The sequence below is a fragment of the Embiotoca jacksoni genome, unplaced genomic scaffold (assembly GCF_022577435.1).
Source record: "Embiotoca jacksoni isolate LCO1_2020_lvr unplaced genomic scaffold, fEmbJac1.0.p SCAF_9, whole genome shotgun sequence".
NCBI lineage: Eukaryota > Metazoa > Chordata > Actinopteri > Embiotocidae > Embiotoca > Embiotoca jacksoni.
Window position 1 is genome coordinate 10,832,405 of NW_027185447.1, and position 23,010 is coordinate 10,855,414.

At 45.6% G+C, this 23,010-nt stretch overlaps 1 protein-coding gene across 3 annotated transcripts in view; it reads right to left on the reverse strand.

The window, feature by feature from the left end:
- kmt2d (lysine (K)-specific methyltransferase 2D) overlaps positions 1-23,010 on the reverse strand; it is a 28,964-nt gene that overhangs the window by 4,917 nt on the left and 1,037 nt on the right. For 2 of the 3 annotated variants that reach the window (XM_069140298.1, XM_069140297.1), the window contains exons 2-47: positions 20,708-20,790; positions 20,313-20,424; positions 19,994-20,196; positions 19,719-19,828; positions 19,470-19,632; positions 18,989-19,160; positions 18,716-18,830; positions 18,345-18,523; positions 17,952-18,250; positions 17,708-17,827; positions 16,736-17,565; positions 16,503-16,616; positions 16,292-16,405; positions 16,075-16,179; positions 15,808-15,989; positions 15,372-15,536; positions 15,060-15,169; positions 14,880-14,924; positions 14,583-14,771; positions 14,315-14,494; positions 14,107-14,229; positions 13,757-13,878; positions 13,522-13,657; positions 13,336-13,422; positions 13,170-13,247; positions 12,913-13,071; positions 12,733-12,802; positions 11,303-11,541; positions 11,102-11,175; positions 10,684-10,734; positions 8,936-10,570; positions 8,675-8,848; positions 8,320-8,456; positions 6,368-8,136; positions 6,157-6,280; positions 5,739-5,820; positions 5,588-5,654; positions 5,247-5,479; positions 2,112-5,126; positions 1,874-2,023; positions 1,484-1,648; positions 1,240-1,387; positions 1,072-1,153; positions 797-969; positions 425-549; positions 182-317 (exon numbers count right to left, since the gene is read on the reverse strand). In XM_069140298.1, the coding sequence (XP_068996399.1) occupies positions 182-317; positions 425-549; positions 797-969; positions 1,072-1,153; positions 1,240-1,387; positions 1,484-1,648; positions 1,874-2,023; positions 2,112-5,126; positions 5,247-5,479; positions 5,588-5,654; positions 5,739-5,820; positions 6,157-6,280; positions 6,368-8,136; positions 8,320-8,456; positions 8,675-8,848; positions 8,936-10,570; positions 10,684-10,734; positions 11,102-11,175; positions 11,303-11,541; positions 12,733-12,802; positions 12,913-13,071; positions 13,170-13,247; positions 13,336-13,422; positions 13,522-13,657; positions 13,757-13,878; positions 14,107-14,229; positions 14,315-14,494; positions 14,583-14,771; positions 14,880-14,924; positions 15,060-15,169; positions 15,372-15,536; positions 15,808-15,989; positions 16,075-16,179; positions 16,292-16,405; positions 16,503-16,616; positions 16,736-17,565; positions 17,708-17,827; positions 17,952-18,250; positions 18,345-18,523; positions 18,716-18,830; positions 18,989-19,160; positions 19,470-19,632; positions 19,719-19,828; positions 19,994-20,196; positions 20,313-20,424; positions 20,708-20,756 (12,910 nt within the window). In that variant the 5' untranslated portion in view covers positions 20,757-20,790. The remainder of the gene's footprint in view (positions 1-181; positions 318-424; positions 550-796; positions 970-1,071; positions 1,154-1,239; positions 1,388-1,483; positions 1,649-1,873; positions 2,024-2,111; positions 5,127-5,246; positions 5,480-5,587; positions 5,655-5,738; positions 5,821-6,156; positions 6,281-6,367; positions 8,137-8,319; positions 8,457-8,674; positions 8,849-8,935; positions 10,571-10,683; positions 10,735-11,101; positions 11,176-11,302; positions 11,542-12,732; positions 12,803-12,912; positions 13,072-13,169; positions 13,248-13,335; positions 13,423-13,521; positions 13,658-13,756; positions 13,879-14,106; positions 14,230-14,314; positions 14,495-14,582; positions 14,772-14,879; positions 14,925-15,059; positions 15,170-15,371; positions 15,537-15,807; positions 15,990-16,074; positions 16,180-16,291; positions 16,406-16,502; positions 16,617-16,735; positions 17,566-17,707; positions 17,828-17,951; positions 18,251-18,344; positions 18,524-18,715; positions 18,831-18,988; positions 19,161-19,469; positions 19,633-19,718; positions 19,829-19,993; positions 20,197-20,312; positions 20,425-20,707; positions 20,791-23,010) is intronic. The other variant, XM_069140299.1, reaches the window with a different exon arrangement.

The window sequence follows — 23,010 nt, forward strand, 5'->3', positions numbered from 1 at the left end:
AGTAAATCAGGCGGGACATTTGTCACATGACTTGGTGAGGCAGAGTATCATAAGAAACAAACTTGTGATATCAAGTTGATAAAGGTTTCGCACCCTATTGTTGTGGATCACAAGATAACCGTCCTAATCCAAAAAGACATCAGTACAATGCAAATACACGTTATAGAGTTTTAATGCCTACCTGACTGTCCGGGTCCTTTCCCAGAAACATCCACTGCAGGCATGTCGGGGTTTTGTTGAGGGAAAGTGACCTCATAAGAACCCGGCATCCTAATGTTAAGCAACTGGGCCATGGCCATCATCACGTGATTCAGTTTCTAGGGAGGGGAGGGAGTTAAGTTAGTTCAAGGTTTTGTTGATATTCATGGAGATTTAAAAAGAAAAATAATAATAATAATAATAATTTGACATCACGGCTTAGTACCTTGGCAGCAGCAGAGGAGAGTGTGAAGGTAACAGACACCTCATTACTTTTGGCCTTATCCCAGTGGTTGGATGTGGAAACAACCTTGCTGTCAGGTGCTTCAAATGGTTTATTTTCTGGGAATGCTGTAAAAAAACAAACAAAAAAAACCAATTAATAAAAATAAATTTGTAAATAAAACTTCTAGTTAGTTTAATAGTATAAATCAATTAAACGTGAAATGCAAAACATTCTGAATGAAGTTCCTTGTAAGAAGCTGACGTATCCCTCAAACTGTTTAAAGGATGAGTGATGGCTCATCACATGGTCTTCTGTTGTACGAGTAATGTTGCTCTTTTGGTTAGACATTCGCTTCATAACGTTGTATAATACCTGGAATGGCGGTGCGAGGTATGAGGGGTATGATGGGGGATATTGCTCTCTCCGTCTCCTCCTCTTTAGGCTCCCGCAGCTGAGGGAAACGTGGCGTCTCATCTCCTACGTTACTCTCAGGTGATGATGCCGGGATGATGCTTTCTGGAGCATCCTCATCGTCGCTCTCCATCCTGTTAAAAAAAAGAACATTCCCCATATTGACAGCCATTAATGAAAGAGGAATCCGTGCATTTAGACTTCCAAAAGAAATCCGGATAATTATTGTACGGTACCTGATGTCCTCATTCTGGTTGTGTGGAGGTGTGGGGAGAGCTGCAAGAATGTCTACACTCTTTACCTCCTCTGTAACAGAATCTGCAGAAAAATGATAGTATTATAGTACGGAGTATTTAGACCCAATTGCTGTATAACGGCAGTGTGAATATTTATGATAAATGTACCCATTGGCTCCTCTGCTGGCTCTGTGTCTTTCTGAACCTCGGGCAGGTCCTCCCCAGGAGTCACTCCATTCAGCAACTTGTGCTGTACTGATGGTGGAGGAGTAGGTGGCAGGGAGGATGGGGGTGTTGGGGGGTTGCTGAGGTTACTCTGTAAAAGGCACAAAAAAAAAATAAGTGCTTGAGGTGCGAAAGCAGTTTTAAAACACAACCAAAAGTTGATGATCAGTGTGCTGCTTAGCTATACCTTAGTAAGTAACTGAGAATAGTAGTCCGGGATGTTGTCCAGCACTGCATTTCCAAATGATCCTTTGAGCTGGGCTTTGCCATTGACTGGGCTGCTTCCAAACGGGGCAAACAGATCCAGACTGGCAGTGATTGAAGGCTCCATCAGGGGCAGAAGAGAGAGACCCTGGAGGGTAGATTTCCATTTGTCAACATAATGAAGAATCAAACTTTACAACTTAGTGGCACATATGACTTAGAAAATACATTTTTGCTATTCTCTTAGGCAAGGCAAGTTTATTTGGATAGCACATTTCGACAACGAGGGAATTCAAAGTGCTTCACATAAACCCATTAAAAGCATCAAAACGTAAGACAAAAGAAAAGCACATTTAAAAACAATCCACTTTACCTGTTTGAGTTGTTTTATCAGCGCTTCGGCACTCTTTCCAACTTCGTCCTTCTTATTCTTCTTCCGCGAGTTAGACGCTCGGTCTCCGGTTGCCTTATTAGTGCGCTTTGGCTTTTGTACAGGAGCCCTTTTTGTTATAGACTGTAAATCCTGTAAAGTTCAAGAAAATTAAAGAGAGGTTTTTCCCCCACAAACAACAAGAGGGCAAAAATAAAGAATGCACTATAGAAAGACATACCTCCATATTTCGTGGAGTCCCTTGAAGTTTTTGCTCAAGCATTGCCAGTTTGTTGTTGATGTGACCATTGATCTCATTGTGGATGCCTTCAGCAGGCCTCTGGGCGCCTAGCTGAAGGTTCTTGGTTCTCAGGAGCTTCTGTAGTAGCTGCTGTCCAGTTTCAGATCTAGGGCCCTGAGTCCCAGGGTCTCTGCCCATGTTTCCAGCATTAATAAAGCTCGTGTTGTTGCCAGAAGTAACCGTCTCACCCGTCGCTTCTCGCTTTATAGTGCCAGAATGAGCCACTGCTGCACCGTCGCACTGAAACTCCCTGGGCTCCTGTTTAATGTTCTGTATTGTCAACTTGCATAGCTCCCCTTGTTGTGTCTGAGGCACATGGCTTTCCGTAACTTGCTGTAACTGTTGAACATTCATGCCTTTCTGTGGCCCGTTGGAAATAACTGAAGCTGAAAGACATGTTTCACTGCCTGATGTTTGAGTCTCTACTTTAAGTCCAGGACAATCAAGTGGACTCTTGGCTCCGGGTGATCGAAGTGGAGATGCCTTGACTTGGCTGTATGGACTCCCCCTTCCAGCCCTACTGTCAGCTATAGGTGAGGAGACATGGGATGAATGGGGTGAGGCCGGGTGGGCTGGGCTCATGCCAAAGGGGCCTCTTGGAGAATATGCATGCGATGGTGAGCCCTGTACACGGCCTGCTGGAGCTGCCATTAATGATTGTTGCTGGTTCTGGTTGGGAGTGGGTGGACGCATCCCCATAGCTTGATTAAATGTGTGCCGTTGTGGATCCCCGGGAGAGCTGGCTAATGGCTGACGTGGCGATGCTGGCCTCACCATGCGTCCCTGGTCCATAGGGGAACGGGGCACTGGTACCTGGCCTCTCATAATATGTTGCTGCATCATTTCCCCTACTTGTGGCTGTTGTTGTCCAGGGACCATCAACCCTTGCTGTATCTGAGGAGGAACACCAGGTTGTTGGCCCAACATGACCGACTGTTGCTGACTGCCCAGTGCTCCTGCATTCCCAATGGGTCCATATGGTATCTGATGGCCCTCCATGCCTGGCATCTGCTGCCCAACCTGGGGCACCTGTGGCCTCAACTGACTTTGTTGGCCTTGACTGATGGACATTCGCAGCATCTGTCCCTGTTGGAGCTGCCTCTGTGCAATCATGGCCTGGATGTGCTGTATCTGCTGGTTTGGGGGAAGATTACGGAGCTGAGGATTCTGAGCAATAATAGCCTGGATGTTGATGGGGGTGCGGATCTGTCCAGGAGGAACTCCGGGTCTCTGTACCATCATCCCCTGCTGCTGGGCTCTCATCATGCCAAGCATGGCCTGTTGTTTCTGCTGCTGGGCCATGAGGGCTTGCTGTTGTGGACTGGGGCCCATAACAACAGGTTGTGCCTGGCCAGGATGGTTCTGGCTGATGATCTGCTGCTGCATGGCTGGATCTTGTAACTGCTGCGTGGCATTTGGAATAGTTTGCTGCTGCTGTTGTTGCGCCAAGAAATCAATTGGTTTCCCCTCCTCCTTAACAGTCATCAAACTGGGCTTGTCAGCATTGAGGGAAACTTGCCTCTGGAGAGTGAGTGGAAGTTGCTGTTGCTGTTGCTGAAGCACACCAGTTTGCTGGTTTCCCACCAAACCTGTTTGTTGCTCATGTACAGTTTGGGGATTTGATTGTTGTTGCTGGGTTATATAAACCTGGTTCTGAAGCTGCTGTTGTAATTGTTGTCGTCCCAGTTCAGTTAGATGATCATTTACAGAGCCTAGTTGGGATGTCTGATTGGGAGTGGATGGTCCACTCTGCTGTGGTGGCGTTCTTGAACCAGTATTTAGGATTCCACCCTCTTTGAGTCCTGAGTTTTGGCTGTCTATAGATCCCTGTGGTTGGGGTGTGTTACCTCCTGCTGAAGGCGTGGAGGGTTGGGAGAGCCCTCCATGCTCTTGGCTAGACTGACTGATCAATTGTGTCGCCTGTCTTTGCTGTGCCATTTGCTGCTGCTGAAGGTGGACTAAATTCTTTGCGGCAGTCTGCTGCTGTTGAGATGCAAGCATGCGCTGGGCCAGAATGTTCTGTTGTTGGGGGGTCAATTGTGCCTGAGGTCCCCTGAGACCGGGGTGACCTGGAGATCCAACCACACCTTGCTGACCCATCATCAGCTGAGGTCTTTGTTGCTGTGATGGTGCAACTGGTTGGTTCCCCATAATTCCTGGTTGAGCTGCCATCATGGCTTGACTATGGTTAATGGACTGGCCGCCTACAAGGTTCTGTGCTGGTGGAGCCACAGACTGCCCTCCAACCATTCCTTGTGGAACCTGCACCATGCCCTGCTGATTAGCCTGATTGGCTAACATGCCCTGTTGAGTGTTTGCTTGTTGTTGGGCCATAAGTTGGTTCCCCATCATACCAGGCTGTGGTTGAGTAAGTAAACCAGAATGTTGATTTGGGTGTGGCATTGGTTGCTGGCCCATCATCACCTGCTGCTGTTGCTGTAGCTTTGCCATCTGCATCCTATGCTGAAGCTGTCTTTCTTGAAGAAGCCTGGGGTCGGCACCTTGCATTCCGGCCACCTGTGGGAAAAATCCTCCAGGGGCCCCAGGGGGAGCGGGGGCCCTGACACCGCTGGCTCCAAGAGCCGCAGGAAGCTGTGGCTGGGCTCCTCCAATGAAGGGCTGCCCTTGGGGCATCCTGACAGGCATTCCACCTTGGGGCATCATGCCAGAGTGCTGGCCCATCACCGGTGTTCCTTGCTGGCCCATCACTGGTGTTCCTTGCTGGCCCATCACTGGTGTTCCTTGTTGGCCCATCACTGGTGTTCCTTGCTGGCCCATCACTGGTGTTCCTTGCTGGCCCATCATCATCTGGCCAGGCATTTTGGGGAACATGTGAGAGGGCCCCCCCTGTGCTGAATGACCAGGGGTAAGAAGACCAGATCCTTGCTGGTGCTGCTGCTGTTTGCTTCTGTACTCTGCAATAAGATTGGTGTGCTCTTTCTGTTGCTTTCGTACCTAAGAAAAAATAATAAAAATAATAAAAAGAGATATAAATTTGCAAATCAACATGCACGATGCTTTTGATGTGCTATACAAGGTTTTTGAAGTTGTCTGCACCGTTTAAAATCTACACACCTGGTCAAGCTGTTTCTGAATTTTGCTTTGCTCCTCGGTTACCAACTTCAGTTTCTCTGCATCTGCCTCAGCAAACTCCCTGCCAGCTTTCTTAGCAGTGCGTTGCTTCGCACACAGTGCCTTGCGCGATTTGCGGTGAACTCCAATCTGTTCTTCCAAAAATTTCAACTGCATTTGGAGTAACTGCTGGGTGTGAAGAAGCCATTCTTCATACTGGTGCTGTTCGGCATCATCTGTAAAAGAAGAGGGAATTTTAACCTGGACACAAAAAAGGGTGACATGATATGTTTTCTAAATGACTGAATACATTTCTAACAAGAGGGAGTAAAAGTAAAACATACTGATGATTCCTTGCACAAACTGGGGAGGGTTAGGCCTCGACTGGGTAGTATCACTGGTTTCTTCCTCCTAAACATAAAAATAAACTATTTCAATATCTAACGATTTAGATTGAAATTAAATCAATCATTTCTAAAGAGAAAGACAGTATACCTTTGGAGGGCCAGATGGAAGCTGACTGGGTTCTGTGCCTGGGCCAGAGGCCAGCCTCTGAGCAAGCAGAGAAACTTGTTGCCTGAAAAGAAAGCCAAAAATAAAACAATAAAATAAACATGCAGTGTACTAAGCAATGGTGTGTGCTGCGTTTCTGAGCTATTTTGGATTTATTTAATATAATTACTTTCTTGAGGGGGTTGGAGTATGCTCTGCTGTGTGGAGGTAGTATCATGATGTTTTGTCTACAGATGTAACAGCTAACCATTTTTTGAACAGAAGTCTGTCATTTTTTGTGTAGCTAAAAATGAACTAAAACAACAGTTTGTCTCCACAAAAATAAAAGAACAAACATGTAGAATTCAAAACAGAAAATGTCCAAATGTTGTACACAAAGTTTTATGATTAGCCAAAGTACCTATTAACGCCAGGGGGAACAACCATTGGCTCCTGTGCCAGCACTCTCTTAATACCCTTAAGTGCCACCATCTTTGCCTTGGCAATGGGATCCATAATGTCATCAGTAGCAAATTTGTCCAAATCTGCAATAATAAAAAGAATCTTTCTGATAAAGAATGAAAAAAATAACATTACAGAGAGTAGTGACAGTGACCAGGCATGGCTCTTACCTTTATCTGGGAAGAAACTATTGGCCAGAGGTGATTGTTTAACCACTGGCTGCTGCTGTGGTTGATGACCGAGACCTGCATGGATGCCTGGCTGTCCCGTCCTCATCATGGCTTGCTGCTGGGCCATGGCAATGTGAGGTGGAGGAACCATTCCTCCTATAACCCTTTGTTGCTGCTGCAACATGTGTGGAGCCCGGGATACCATCCCTGACTGAGCCATCATTCCTTGGGGTGGTGGACGATGGTGGTGAGGCAGCATTAGTTGCCCAGGTGCCTGTGGGTTTGGATGTTGACTTGGGAGGCCAGGAAAAGGAGGTGCCATGCCTCCCTGGTGGAGGGAACTGAGCTGTTGCTGTTTCTGCAGTTCTTTCTTCTCATGCTCCAGTAGATCCTGTATTAGAAGAGGCAGTTCGCCATCTAAAGAGCTCTCCACCTTTGCCAAATCTACAGCTGGTGAGTGCTGGCCCCCAACATCAGGTAGACCTAGTGGATCATCACCAATATCTCCATGTGGAGCAGCTGGAGGAAAAGGCAATGGATCACCTTGGCCTGGCAAAGGGTATGAAAGTCCCCCTAATCGAACAGAATTGAGTGAAGCTGACTGGTTTTCTGCTTGTGCAGTCTTGGTTCCTGGTGTGGACCCACCAAGAAGCATTGATACAGCTTCGCCCATTTCATCTTTTACCATAGTCTGTCCTGGCTGCAGCTGAGGGGTCAGACCTCTGTCCTCTATCTTGACTTTGGAGATATCAGCAATTTCTGCAGAGGGTGCCAGTTTGTTAGCAGACTCCCGTGCAGTAGCAGGGACTGTTGTTAGAGACTTTTGTCCTGGCTCCACCTTGGTTTTCTCTTCCACTTTAACATGTGCAGATCCAGAAGATGATGAAGGTGCTTCGCTTTCTGCTTCTACCAGCCGCAGCTGGTCTGAGAAGACATCTTTAGGGTCTCCTTGGTCCAGTTCAGGGTCAGTGTAAGCCAGCAGGTCAAACTCATCACTGTTAAGCAAGTCGTCTAAATGTGGATCATTGGTTTCAAGGTTGTCCAGGTTGCCTAGGTCATCATCTCCTTTGTCAGGGTCCAAGTCAAGAGCCAAATCATCCTCATCCTCCACACCTCCATCCCCTGGAGCATCCCCTAGCCCCTCAAGATCAGGCTCTGGTAGTTCCTCACCGTGTTGTGCCGTTGCAGGCTGGTGTCCTGTTACTAGGCTTGGTTGTGGAAGTCGATGCTGCTCAGTACTAGCAGTGTTTGGAGTGGATGTAGTTGCCAGAGGCTGCAGGTGGGACTGTTGTTGTTGTTGGTGCTGAGACAGTAAAACTGGTAGTCCACCCTGTGGTAACCCGAGCTGCGACTCATTGCCTCCTTCTGTTTGAATACCACCAGCTTGAGCTATGGGATGTGGCTGAACATAAGGTGCTGCCATCTCTTGCTGTGGAACAAAGAGTCGTGGTCTGGGCTGGGGTCCACGGGGCATAAACTGTGGTCGTAGCGGTAGCCTTTGTGAGTTGTGTCTTAATTCAATGAACTGTGGTGGGGGTCCTTGACCCATTGGCTGCATGGTCTCCCCTCCATGTCCTGGCATCATGGTGTGAGGGTTACTCATGCCTTCCATACCCTGGATGTTGACAGCAGGGTTAAGGTTGTGCCTTATACCCATAACCTCCATGCCCGGCTGGGGAAACCTCCTTGGACCCGTAGCCTGGCCCTGCCATTGAGGAGGGAATGGTGGACGGGCAAACATGCCCTGAGGTCTGGTGGGCCCTTGGAGCCTGAAGAACAGAAGCACAAAAGAAAAGATATATTTCAATTTAGATAGTGCTCACGGTATAAGATAATTTTGAAGATGTAAGAAGAGTTGGGACCAATTTCTTTCTTTCGGGGCAAGGAGTTGTTTCTGTGATCAATTTGTGCTCATTACATTCCAGTAACATTACTAGAGTAATAGTGCTTGCCTTAGTGCACTTGGATCCACAATAGCAGGGGGTCCTGCAAGTGGTGGGCGAATAAGCTTATCATCCATGCCTCCAACAGCCATGGGCATCTTTCCTGCCACAGAAACCTGAGCTCCAGAAGTAGCAGCAACACGATCCTGAAAGAGGTACCAAAAGGTATATGTAGCATTCTGTTTATTTTAAATACTTTTCTACTTTGTCATTTAACTTTTACCATTAAACAGAGGTCAAAGTAAAGCTAAACAAAAACAGCAGCTCTAGCTTTAATTTAGTGATTCACTTTCAATCCAGTTTTGAGCAGATATTTAATATAGAGACAGCTTCCTAATTGCAACCTCATAGTTTTGAATCATACCTGTGGATAAGGTGGTGGTGCTCTATGTGCCTTATCTTGTTGAAAGGCCCCCAACTCTCCTCCAGACCAGCCAGCAGATGCACTTCCAGCAGCAGCAGCAGCAGCCTCCTTCTCTTGTCTAATAGAATTTCTCTGCATTTGTTGTCTGATTAAGAATTCCCTCAGTCTCTGGCGCTAAAAACACAAGAGGCAATAATTAGCAAAACATCAAGTGCACAGAATGACTGTAATATATTATTAATATATAATATATTTTGATACCTGTCTGTGCTTCTCCAGCTCAGATGGGCTAAGTCCTACCAGTGAAGGGTCCTGCACTGCTGAAATGTCAGCCATTTCTTGAGAACCTGGCAAGGATGGCTGGTGAGGCATGTCTGGAGGGTGAACAGTTGGTATTTCTTGAGATCCAGAAGAAGGTGGCACCCTGGAGCCGAGGCTGTCTGCTCCTATAGTCATCTGAGTTTGTGGTTGTGGCTGCTGAAGCTGACCCGATACCATCTGAGTCTGCTGTTGGGAGATTTGGAAACCTCCTGTGCTGGGACTGCGGCTGAAAGTATGGGGTGCTGATGGTTTACCAGAAAGAGGATCACTCATAGAGCTGTTGGTGGGATGGCCTGGAGGTGGCTGGTTAGGATGAGGGGAAGTTTTGTAACTTGCTGTTCCCTCTGGTGCAACAGAAGGAGTGCGAGGAGGTTTGTGAATAGTAGCATAAGGGTCTCTAGATTGTGGCCTTGAAGGTGGCTGCGAACAAGGGTCTGGGGATTGGAAACGAGGGGTAGCAGGAGACTGGACAGAGTAAGCATCATTGGCTAGACCACCCGGAGTGTGGGGAGACTGAGAGCTGCCCTGGGACTGTGGGCTGGAGGGAACTCTCGGACATTGATCCTGTTGAGCTCCAGGGTGTCTCTGGGGTCCAAGAGAACAATTGTCACCTGACTGCGGTCTGGGAGTTGATGGTGGATGAGCGTGGGGGTCAGAGAAAGTGTGAGAGGGAGACTGCCGGTAGACTTCAGAAGAATGGCTAGGGGAAGCACCTGGATGAAGTGCCCCACTCTCCCCTTGGTGCATTCGTGGCGTCATCGGTGCCTTGAATAAACCATCTCCAGACTCCAGCATCCCAGCAGGGGAGCCAGTGGATAGCTCAGGCCTTCCAACTGCAGAGGAGCGTGGAGAAGGTGCACTCATATCAGCCCTGTACTGCCCTGTGCTTACAGGTGAGGAAGCCACTGCAGAGGGTGACTGGGATGAACCATAGTCTGACCGTCCCATCCCTTGCTGGGTTCTAAAAGGGTCTCCGTAGTGGGTATTATGGGATGGTGAGAAGATGGGTGACTCCCCAAGGCCAGGACCTCTCGAATGAGGACTTTCTGGAGGTCCTAGGGACTCCAGAGAACCATGTTGTGATTGTGGGAGATGACCCTGTTGCTGCTGCAGCTGTGATCTGAAGTAGGGGTCAACCTGCTGAGCCCGTCTGGGGGTTCCAGGAGTTCCTGGTTGCATGTCAAAAGGGCCAAGACTAGCTGGCCGTCCCTGAGGAGGACCCTGTGGGCCGGAAGCGGAAAAACCTGAGGAAGAGGCCTGTAAGGGGCTGGCCCCAGCATGAGAGAAGGGTGTGGATGGGTGTGAGTGAGAATGGGGTGACTGAGGAGGAAGCTTAGCCAAGGGATCTGTCCGGATGTCAGCTGACAATGGCGTCTTAACTGGTCCATCTGAGAAAAAGACAGAGGATGATCCTGAATCTGGAGGGAAAGGAAATGGGCTTTCTGCAGAGCTGGGTTGAGAAGAGATCGACGTCGAGCCTGAAGGTGGAGGGATCTGGAGGTGTAAATTCGGACGTTCTCCCTTCACACGCCCTGGCTCCGTCTTGACTGGCCTGCACACCTGACTCTCTGCCTGCTGTGAGGAAAAAAAAGAGGAAACATTAATAATATGTGCCAGAATTCTAATGAAAGGTACCAAGTCTTTCACTTCACTTGGCAATACAAAAGGAAGCTGAGGTTTAAACTCACCTTCTGGGCCTTATTGATTCTCTGAGCTGCTCGGTTGTCTTTGGCCTTTTGCTGCAGAGACATTTTTTTTTACTTGTTTACTGCATGATAAAAATATTCATAGTTTTGAAGTGCAAAGAAATCATACATTGTGTACGCTGCACCTTGTATAAAATAATCTTAATGCCAAATCTCTCATTGTCGTTCTAATGACTCATGAAGATTTCACGATTATAGTTTCCTGTATTTTGATATTTGGGAAGTGACATTTCCTGCACAAAAGTGTGAAAACAAGCTACCAGTGAGAGTATGACCAAACATGGAATAAAAAGAACCCAGTGTCACTAACTGCATCGTAAAGATTTGTGTTAAAAGAGAACTGCAGCAACAATTGTTAATATATACATCCATCCACAGAAAAATAAGAGTGAGAACCTACCAGATATGGAACCTTGTCAGCAGCAGACACCTTCCTCCAGATCTTCATGATCTGCTTACAGCGACTGGTCCAGTCTGTGACAGGAGAAATAAGCAGCAGCTACTTTAGAACAGTGATACGAATCTTACTTTGAAAAAGCAAGACTGTTTGGTCTAATAATAATAAGTAAATGTTGGTATGGTATTTTTTTCCCACACTCGCCTGGGTAGTCCTGTCTGAGAGTAGGGAAGTTGGTATTGGCATAAAGAACAGGGGAAATGGTTGAGAGCTCTCCAAGCTCCTCATCTTTCTCCCAGCGCTGGAGACTGCGCTGATTGTAGGACAGCCCATCACCCTCTGCCTCTGTGGGGGTTGGTGGGGAGGAAGGAGTTGCTGGGGTAGATGGAGTGGCCCAGGGGCTGTCTTCACCCGCATCTGGACTAAACAGCCCTCCCCGGTCCCTGCACACCATATGAGAGGGTATTGTCTTTTGCAAAATGAAGGGCTTACATTTTTTTTTACATCAGGAACAACAGTCTATTGCAGTGGTTCTTAACCTGGGTTCGATCGAACCCCAGGGGTTCACTCTCAGGGGTTCGGCAGACACACACTGCGGTCAAGTGAGCCGCCGCTTTAAAAATTAATGACCGTCTATTCCTTAAGGTGCGTTCACACCGAGCGCCCCGTTCGGTGTGAACGCAGCATAACGGTACAGTGGCTTGGGTAGCCCAAAAAGCACAGAGAAAGCTAAAACTTGTGCTGTGTTCACACCGAACGGGGCGCTCGGTGTGAACGCACCTTAAGGAATAGACGGTCATTAATTTTTAAAGCGGCGGCTCACTTGATCGCAGTGTGTGTCTGCCGAACCCCTCGGCAGACACACACTGCGAGGTAGTTTACATGTAAAGTTAACACAGACGCGAATGGTTGCGAATGACGCGAATTTCCGTCAGGCAGCGCGAATGACGCTGGAAGCGGCCGTCATTCAGACGCAGTTGTGCGACTACGGATAATATTATGAACCCAGACATCTTTGTGAGCAATCCTTTTCGAGGATGGTGGACATGAAAACTAAGAAAAGGAACAGACTTTGCTGCAAAAATGATATGAGAGTGGCACTTGCCAAGGTGAAGCTGCGCATTTCTGAACTTGTATCTGAAAGGCAACAGCAAAAGTCACATTGATTTGCAGTAAATATTCACTGAGTTATGTTTTTGTGTGAAATTCATGTTTTGTTTGTCGACAAACCGATCCTCACAGCATCGTACGAAGTTGCGTACCTGATCGCAAATCATTCATTGAGTTATGTTTTTGTGTGAAATTCATGTTTTGTTGGTTTTGTTCTTTGCACACAGTGATTTTGTGTGCAACTGATGCATGGTTCATTTTGTGCACTAATAAAATATACACCTATGTTTTGAAGAAATCATATTTTATTTTTCCAATTACGAAGGGTTCGGTGAATGCACTGATGAAGCTCGCAGGGTTCAGTACCTCCAATAAGGTTAAGAACCACTGGTCTATTGTAAACTGATTTAAAAAAAAAAAAAAAAAGGTAATCAAGCATCTGCTTCTACACAAATTGTGGCAGGATCACATAATACAGACTATTGTAAAATAGTATGTACTATGCAATTCAGTATTGGTCCTACCGCATGTCAAAGAATGGTGACTGAGAGAGGCCAGGAAAGGCATCCATCATCCCAGCTGAGGGCAGGGACCCTGCAAGAGAGTTTCCATGTTTGAATTCCAAGTCAAACATCACTTGAACTTAACTTGTGTACTTTGTGCAGAATCATAAAACAAAGATGGTTTTGATCGCTTGTACACACCTGAGAGGAGAGCTCTCTGTGGCAGAGCGCTACGATTGAGATCTCCCTTACTGCCCTCCAAGATGGGCTTCATGCCCCCCAAAGAGGAGCCTTCTGATACTCCCAGAACCTTCCTGAAGAACTGCTCAGAGTCCTGACTCTCCACCCCTTGCGGAAGACCTGTCCCACACGGACAACCGGATGTTACAATCAGATATTAAATCTTACTCTAAGTTAGTGTTGCATACTTTGTATAAAGTACCCTCTCAGGCAATTACCTTCACTTTTTTCTGCATCAGAGTCATGAGGATCAGTTGAGCCTTGGTCCTTCAGCGATGAGGATGGTGTAGGAATTGCTAAAATTTTAACATTTTGAATAAACTTAGAATTATCTCGAGACCGTAACAGTAAACTAATAGTTTAAGTGTCAATACAGACACTGACCTGCACCGTCTCCCTGAGCCAGGGGGGTCTCACCCCCCTCTTGCTTGAGAGGAAAATTACCTTCCACCACCCAATCCTTGGCCTCAGCTAGTGAGAGAACCACAGAAGTCACACACACTATACTGAGTATACCCAGTATCAGAAATGATTAGTGGCCTGCGTCATTAGTCAAGTTTGTGTTCTTACTCTCTTGAGTAGCAGTTTTGACCCCTGTTGGTGCTGGTAACGAAGGTCGGACAAGGTAGGCGCCTTGCCTCTGCCCTGGAGGTATCATCACAGCTTTCTTGCCCAGGTCAATTAGTGTCTTTCCAAAGAAAGCCTCCTGCAGTGAATCAAAAGGTTTAAGAGAAAAAACATTCTATCATTGGATACCATGAGTTTCAAAACAGTTTAAAGCATGGAGCATAGAGAGACAAGAAACCTGAAGATAAGCTGGAAACATGTCCTCAAGTTTGCTCTTCTTTCGGCCCCGACGCTTCTTGGCCTGTTCTTCACCCTCCACAGGTTTAGGATCCATTATATTATCCGTATCAGGGTGGGGTCCTACACACACACACACACACACACACACACACACACACACACACACACAAGCGCGCGCGCACACACACACACACACACACACACACATACATATAGATATATATATATATCATGCAATTCAGTTTCCCAATCTTACATTAATCACAAAACATAAATGATATTAAACTACAATATAAATATTTCAATGATGGTTGAAATCAAGTACAGCTGTCCACTTTTGTAACGAACCTTCTTCAATGGTTCGCTCTATTGGGTGTCCATCTAACGTCTTTTCTCCAGCCAGCTGGGCAAAAAATTCTTTCTTCATTCGTGTGTGACATTTCCTTTGTCGCACCATGAAGCCTCCAATTCCTAGTAAAATGCATAAATATGACATTTGTATGTTTTTTTTGTGAATACATGCATAAGTTGTTCCGTGGCATTCTGGGTAGCTTACCAGGCCTGTATGGTTTCCGCTTTCTCTTTTTGCTGTCTTCTGTGTCCTCTGCTCCCCCTTTCAGACCGTCGCAGTCAGCCATGCCTTCAGCGCCTCCCTCTGCACCAGCATCCCTCTCGGCACCTTCTCTGTCAGGACTCCCAGGTTGCTCCATCTTGGAATCACATTCCATGGGTTCCCCTAGTTATAAGGAACATAACATTTAAGAGGAGCTAAACACCCCTGAAAATTGCTTGTACACCAAGGAATGAGTGGTAATTGTGCAAACCTTTTCCCTCGTCCCCGTCTCCTTCGACCTCCCTCAGATCCATTCCATCAGGACCTCCTTCACAGCACAGGGTGCCGAGACGAGAGCGACGCTGGCGTCTCTTGTGCAGAGGAGACATGGAGATGCTACGAAGCAGGGACATACCCGACTCTGTCAGCCACACACCCTCCAGCCGGTAGAACTGGGGTTCTGTGAAGTAACATTTGCAAATCTGAGTTACTTGAAATAAAACAAACTGAGCATAGTCACACAGAATGTGCTTGCGATAATGAACATGAATAAGCAAAACCCACTAACCTGGCTCTTTGATCTTTATTGAAGCCATAATGGCTGACTCTACTACTGTGAACAAAGGCAAAAGGCAGGGAGAGAAAGCAAAAGAAAACGGAGTTATCACGACATAAAATAATATCCTGCATATGCTTTTTAAGCCCGTCTTTGTTTGCAGTCATAAAATCTTGCCATTCTGAGACTTACCCACAGGTTTTGGAACATATGGGGTGCAGGAAGTGCATGCAAAGCCCTCATCAGAAGCCTGCTCCACCTCATCCTCTGTGTACAGACTCTCACATACAGCATGCACCCATCTGCATAGGCAAACGGAAATGCATAGCTAAGCACACTTTTCAACAAATCACACAACAAATCAAAGATGTATTGGAATAATTCATGATATGAAAAATACATAAATAATCCACTCCCCGCTCGTCTTAATTAGCTGCAGTGTCATGAATTCCTCAGTGTCTGTGTCTGGTGTGTGCATGTGTAGTTCTAATAACCAGCACCCACCGGTCGCAGTACTGACACTGCAGTAGCAGCTCCTCCTCCATGAAGTTCTCTCGGCACACTGGACAGGTGACGAGGCTGGCACAGGGCCCACAGTGTGTGTAGTTGTTCTGCCACTCACTATGGAAACCCGGTGAGTTGGAACCACACTGCACACAGCACACACACCTGGATAGAGGTAGTAAAGCACTCTGTAACATTCTAGCTAATTTGCAAGATTTATAAAAAAAAAATAAAAAAATAAAAAATACAGACGCCAATGTAAGTGTTCTTACAATTTTGCTACTGCGACAGAAGCAAAAGGCAGAAGGACGGGCCTCTGAATTGCTAATGCAGGTCTGGGACACCAGTGTTTTACATAATATGCAAATGTGCATGTATTCATTTCCATTTGACCCAATTCAAAGCTACAAGGCTGAACAAAGCATTGTGCACTTACCATTTGCACTTCCAACCACCCTTGGGTACAGTGTGAAGGGGTGGGTCCAAGCAATAGGTGTGATAGCTGACATCGCAGTCATCACACAGCAGCAGGCGGGAGGGGTCCGAAGCCTTTCCACACACCTCGCACACGATACATTCTAAACAGCGCCAGCCCTTACGGAGCATCGTCTTGGTGATCTGCAGAAGATGTTGCGTTTTATTTTACATGAATTTACACAAATAGTGTCACGAGAACATAATCAAAGCGTAACATTGTTCTTACTTTGCTGTTCACACAGTAAGGATGGTAACACTGGGAACACTGAGCACAAGCCAGCAACTGTCCTTCCGAACCCTTTCCAAAACTGCCACACACAACACACATATCCTGAAACAGAGGAGAAGTGAGAGAGAAACGGCAGTTAGCATTGCATTTTAATGTGACAACTGCAGTATTTGGCCCACTAAACGGACACAGAGTAATTGAGACTGAACTGTACCTGAAGCAGGACAAATTTATCTGTGTTTGAAAAAAGAACCACTGTGTTCTGCATGGTGTCATCCTCCTCTTCTTCTTCCTCCTTACTTAGTCCAGTGTCTGTGGTCATGCTTAGCTGTGGATGCGATAACAGCGATGCCAAATCATGTAACCACATGATAAAAGTTAAAGAACATAAAAAAACCGTGAAAAATGCGTATCGGACAGCTCACCAAGAAGGCATCGATGCAGGAGGCCATGGCTTTGAGGCGTGACCTCCCACCACGCCCTCTCCCTCCCCCACCCCCTCGAGGTCGACGCTTCCCGGGAAAACTACTGCTTCGCCCCTACAAGTCAACAACAAAACTTTTTTAATATAAAGTCTTGTTGTGACGATGACATCCTACAAACAAAACAAGACTTGGAACTCCATAAGCATGGACTAACTTGTGCACGGTGACCTCACCTGTTTGACCCGGGAGCGGCCTGGGGATCCTCTACGTTTTGCCTTCTCTCTGTCACTTCTGAGGGGTTCGAAGGGAAGTGAGTCATCGGTCTCGGTGAGCAGGTTATCCGTGTGTGAGCGGGCAGAAGGTACAAGGCCAAGCTCCATGGAGAGCTGAGCGTCGGGTTCTCCTGGAGAGCCTAGGAAGCCACTACTGCTCTCATCTCCATGGCTCATATTGGACATTTCATCCAGCAGCAATTCTGGCTTAATATCCTCTTGCAGTTCCTGCTTAATGTCCTCATTATGTTCTTCTTTCATTTGCTCATCATCATCCTCTTCCTCCTCCTCCTCCTCCTCTTCCTCCTCTTCCTCCTCCTCAGAGTGAGGTTGTAACCTCCCCTCCATGTCCGCAGCAGAAAGGGCCTCTTGCGTGTCTACGGATAAACAAACAGTAGAAGGAGACTGGGGATCCTGACGTGGACTTCTTTCCTGCTTATCATCTTCAGAGAAAGGCTCTGTTTTGACCACAGAGACCATAGAAGCTGGTAACTTTTGTGGATCATTACTGAATGGTTCTGCAATAGGCATGTCATCAGGTCCACTCTTTGAAAACTCTTGTGACAGTTCTTTTTCAACTGAGGGAGTGGCCTCTTGCTTCTCCTTCACTTCCATATTTTCGGGGTCTTGCGGTGACGCCGGTGTTGGTTCTACTTTTACTTTGTTGTTACACTGTGCCTCTGCTGTGTTGTCCTGTGAAGGGGTGGCTTGGGTCGTCTGGCCAACTGCCTCCTCTGCTCTCTCTTCATCAGCAGGTAGAAAAGAGGCCCCCTGTTCTGTTGTTGCACACTCTACATTTGAGATTAAGGAATGTGTGATTATCAGTATTATCATGTATATATCTGTCATTAGCTACAGCACACACCAGACAAATAAGGTACTGCTTTATATTAATTTTCATATATGTATGTCTACAATGTGGTCTGAGTTTACCTGTAGACTCAAGTGGAGCAGCTGGCGCCTCAGAGATGGATCCTTCTGTTGCTACCTGCTGCTCCCCTTCCAAGGTTCCCTCCCCAACATCTGTCGTCTGAACAACTGCAGACTCCACCCCTAAAAACAAAAGAAATGAACTTAGAGACACATCTCAAGACACATACTTGTACTAATCCAATGAAACTCATGTGAGGCATATTTTGTAAGCTTGGTCTTATTCTATTGTCCAGTTCAGACTTACCCAAGTCCATGGGCGTCCCTTTATCAGTTGAATCTTCAGCCTGACCCAACTCTGGTGTTCCTTTCTGTCCTGGTGTCACTTCTGTTAAGTCTGTCTGCTCTTCTGTCACCATGTCGGCATCCATTTGGATTGTCATCTCTACCTTCACATGTCCTTCAGTCTCCTCAGACGCCTCTCTTGTCTGTACATCTGCTGTTTGTGGTTGAGCAACTGGCTCCCGCCGTTCCTCCTTACAAAGCTGGCAAATGACCTTGGCTTCTGGAAGCTCCCCTGGTAAAGCACACTGACTGTGTACCCATCTAAGACAATAATGATATTTTTAAAACATATTTCATTCCAATAAGAGTCACATGGCCACACATTATAGTAACCTCCATTGGGTGCTCCACTAACCTGTGGCACATACTGCAGCACTGCAGAGCAACAGATGGGTTGGCGGCTTTGCTGCACACGCAACACGTGGAGCTGCGCTGATGCTGGCATCCCTCACACACGGCGTAGTTATCAAACCACTGGGCAGAACCCGGCAGCATCAATCCACGGACACCACACTCTATACATATACGACACCTCTGGCATGATAAAAATTATCGGGATGAAAAAAAAAAATTGTCAAAGAAGCACGTGAGAAAAGCTCTCTTACAAATGCACTGTCAATAAACACATTTATGTATTTTCCTAAGTATGTGCACTTGCTTATCAGTATGCTCCCAAGGAGAGGGAATTTCTGTGGAAATTGTTGAAAAACAAATGTTGTGACTTACTCTGCACTTCCATGGGTCAGAGGGAAGAGAATCCATGGCTGGCTGAAGACAGAAGGTGTGGTATCCCTTATCGCAGGCATCGCATACCAACATTTTGGAGTCTTCCCCTGGTTGTCTAAGAATCAAGAAAAAAAATAAAACTTAATGTCAAGTATAACAACAACAACAACAACAACAACAAAAATCTTAAAATGTAAATACCAAGCAAAACTTTAAGCACAGAGTCTGAATCTCTCAGATGGTGAGCAGTTTGACTCTCAAGAATGGACTCACCTGCAGGTCTGGCACACTTTACACTCTGGACACTGCCATCCTGCCCGCTGAATGGGCGTGGCACCAATCTCTAAACAGGCCGCATGATAATGTAGGCCACAACCCGTGCAGAAAAGCAAATCCGTGAGCTCTCCTGCTGAGTCACACACTGCACACCAAGACTCTTCACCAGCTGTAAAAACAAACAAACATATTAAACATTAAATTCGAGAATGTAGACAGTCATTTTATGTCACCAAAAAACATTAAAAAAAAGCGTCAGCAAATTAACAGTCTACAGCAAACAAGCCAAAATCAGCTTGGAACAGATTTGATATCTGATAGAGGAGTTCTGACAAAAAAAAGGTTCAATTTCTGGACTTCAGTGTAGTTTGATTGGCAGCAGAATATCATCTCTGTAATGTGTGCGTAGCAGAAGCCTTGTACTGTGAGCAAGTAAAAATGACATCACAATTTTAATGAAGATGTATGGTTCTCTTACCCAACTCCTCTGCCTTGTCTATGTGCTCTGGACAGAGGAGGACCAACTGCTTCAAGGACTGGAAGGATCCACTGGCTGCCGAGCAGGGGAAGTGGTAGAACCGTGAGCAGCCCTCAGCATGGCATTGAATGGTTGCACCCAGCCTTTTGCAGTACTTGCAAAGCTGAAAGGAAAATGTTGTCAAGGAAGTTAAGTTTCTAATTTATCATCTGATAGCATCTAATCCAAGTCTATGAACAGTACACTTACCCGCTGAGTCCCTGAGATAACAGCCTTATCCACGTTCTCCAGATCCTCATCCTCCGTCTGCTTTACTCCTTCCGACCACACCGCACACCAGTGGTGAACCCAACAACCCCCTATTCATTATAAAGCACAACATCAGTACAATATCTAGCCAAGCTTCAGTTCAATACATGTGGGCAACATATCTAGTGGATGGAACCTATGATTCATTCTTTCAGTAGTTGTTACACTGATTGAATATAATACAAAACACATTCATAAAATGTTTTGAGTTTAACCTGAGTCATCAAGGAGTGATGTCAGACAAGAGGAGTCAGAAAATCCAATGGAAGACAGGTCATCATTTCCGGGCTGTGGCAGTGGGGAAGCTGATGGCTTGAGGGTTGGCCGCTCAGAAGATGGCCCAAAGTGTCTCAGTTCCCGCTGTCCATGCAGGCTCCGCTCCACGCAGTTACAAAGCGCACAGGCACGAACGCGCTCTCTGTGCAGTCACAAAAACAAGAACAGACATTCTGTTTGTGGGATACCAAAAATGACCATCTTATTGGGATAAAGGAATGGGCACAATAGTGTTTAAGATCTGGATGAAAAACTTACACAGGTGTGCTGGAAGAGGCTGGATTAGCACCAGACTCATCCTCAGCAGCAGGAAGGGCCTTGCACTCCTCCTCAGAGGAGACAAGCTGCTTTGCAGTAGCGTTGTCATCAGCTGGAAAGCAAAAAAAATGTTTTCAGAAAAATTGAAACTGAGTCTCACTAGCAACAATTGGATAAAACACACAAATACTGACTTGTAAGTCATGGGGAGATAAAACCATACCAATTCATTCTGCTCTATTATTCCCACCCCTAATTGATTGCAATTGCAAATCACTGGTCTGGGAAAATAAAAAAAAAAAATCTACATTTGTTCTAAACCAAGTGCATTTCTCTTTTGGAGCAAAGGCACATCATGATAGTTATCCTGCCGCAGAACACAAAGACCACATTACCTGTTGGTTCAGAATCATTCTCTTCGCAGTTTGATTTCTGCTCTTCCATCCCCTGTGCAGATTTTGACCTCCTTGACAGAGATCTAGATTAAAAACAAAAATAGCATCAATTTGTAAATGTTGTTAAAGGGAATGGTTCAATATTACTCACAACATGCAAACAATCTGAGCGTTTTACTTTGACTAATGGCCAGTTCACCACCACATAACGAAGAGGGAAAACAGATATGATAATATGAAAATAAAACCCACTAAATACACGAGATTGACAGAAAGGAACAGCAAAAAGCAACCCAGCTCCATTTACTGAGATAGAAAACGGCATTGTTCATAACCCAGCATATATTTATCATTATCAAATGGAAAGCCCTAAAATGACTCTTCCCTTGACACAACATACCACACACTAATCTCCCGACCCGTCCAAAAGCACTTTAAACATAAAAAAACACAACAACGAACAGTACAACTAATTAAAGATGATTGTTGTCTTTACTTTACATTATTTCCTTGTGTTAATCTCAATAACGTCAGTACTAATGAAACCGAGCTTTTTCACAAACTCGTGAAAATTGCGCACGAGAGATCGGAAACCGCTTTAACAATTCAAGTTATTTACCGAGCAATGCATAATCCAAAAAACGTTGAAGCAGCTGCGAGGAAAAGCACGAAATGTTACAACTAAAATGGTGTTTTGCTAAATAAAACAACCATAAATCGGGATACACAAAGAAAATACAACTTCCGTATGTGGAACTTCCTGTTGCAGCGGAGCTTCTTTCGTGCAGAACCTCGTCGCTCACATCATAGTTCCGCTACGAGATTCACGCTATTAACGAAAATACTGTAAAACAAACAACGAAGGGCTCAACATATTTCATACACGCAGCTAAATAAAAAAAAAAATAGTGAGTCTCATCGTGATTTTAACATCCAAAGCCATTCACCAACGATATCACAAAAGGGGTCGGTCGGCTTCCGCAGCCGGGCATCGATTCGCATGGTATATTTTTATGGGTTTATTACATCCTCGTCAGTCTTTGTTAATAAGATCGTGAATCTTCAAATGTTAGAAAACAGACAACCCCGAGTCTCACCAATGAAGCAACGCTGTCCTGATCTAATTGACTCAAAAGGACAATACATTTGAGAATGGCTTTGAATAACAGCTCCAGCCGCGAGTGTCTGTTTTTCGCGAGTTACAAAACAAAAATTGTGCCATCAGACTTTGAAAAAAAAACCTTCCTGTGAAACACATTTCGTAATGTTTCCTTTTTTTTTTTTGGTATTATTCTTGCTGAGGCAGCTGGACGGTGATCTCAGTCCGAGGACTTGGAGCGCTTTTCTAGCGTTAGATAAATAGGAGCAAATCAATAATCACAAATCAAGAACAGATTTTTTTTTTTTTTTTAACGCAACGATAACCAACACCAAAGAATATGCATCTTTGTCGTAGTTATTTAATGTAAAATGTTTTGATGTCTGCCGACTTAAACGTTACAGCCACACGCAAAAAAAAAAAAAAAAAAAAAAAAAAAAAAAAAAAAAAAAAAAAACTCCCATCACAAAATTCAACATGTCGTGCACGGTTAAAATAATTCACAGCATGTGGCGCCGCTTCATCAGCAAATTGAACTAAAAAGCTTAGTTGACAGCAGATCGCAATTGAGCTAATGGACAAAATGAACCTCTTCATCTGTCCGACGTTCACGTTACATCTCCGTAATAATTGTGGCAAGCAACACTGGAAACGCACTTTCTCCTCCACAACAACAAACTAACGCGAAATCCAAACTCTCCACAAAAAAAACCTTCATGGTGTTTGTTTATACGACGGCTCGGAAAGATCCTAAAATCGCTTCTTTCGTTTCCGACGTGAAGTTGTGCACAAAAAAAAAAAAAGTAAAATGACATGACGGCTGAGTTTAACATCCTGGCTAGCGAAGTTAAAAGTGTTTACGTTACAAATGAACTTTCACGTTTGTTTGTTTTTTTTAGTTCGTGGTGTTTAATCGACAGCAGCTGCGGTGCCGTCGTTGAAGCCCGCTCCGGGTGTTTTTTTTTTGTTTTAAAGTTTGTACGGTTGCGGCGCTGAAGCACTTTATTTCTCAATGTAAACATCGACTTCAAAGGCTCCGTCCAGGAAGTAGCCGCGTCCCGCGTCACCGGCTGCTTATGGGGGGGGAAAGCTAACAACTTCCAACGGTGACGTCGCAGCAAAAGTCTTCCCGAAGCGACAGGAGGGGGGAAAAAAAAGAAAAAAAAACTATGATAAATACACACAAAACCCTCGAGAACATTTA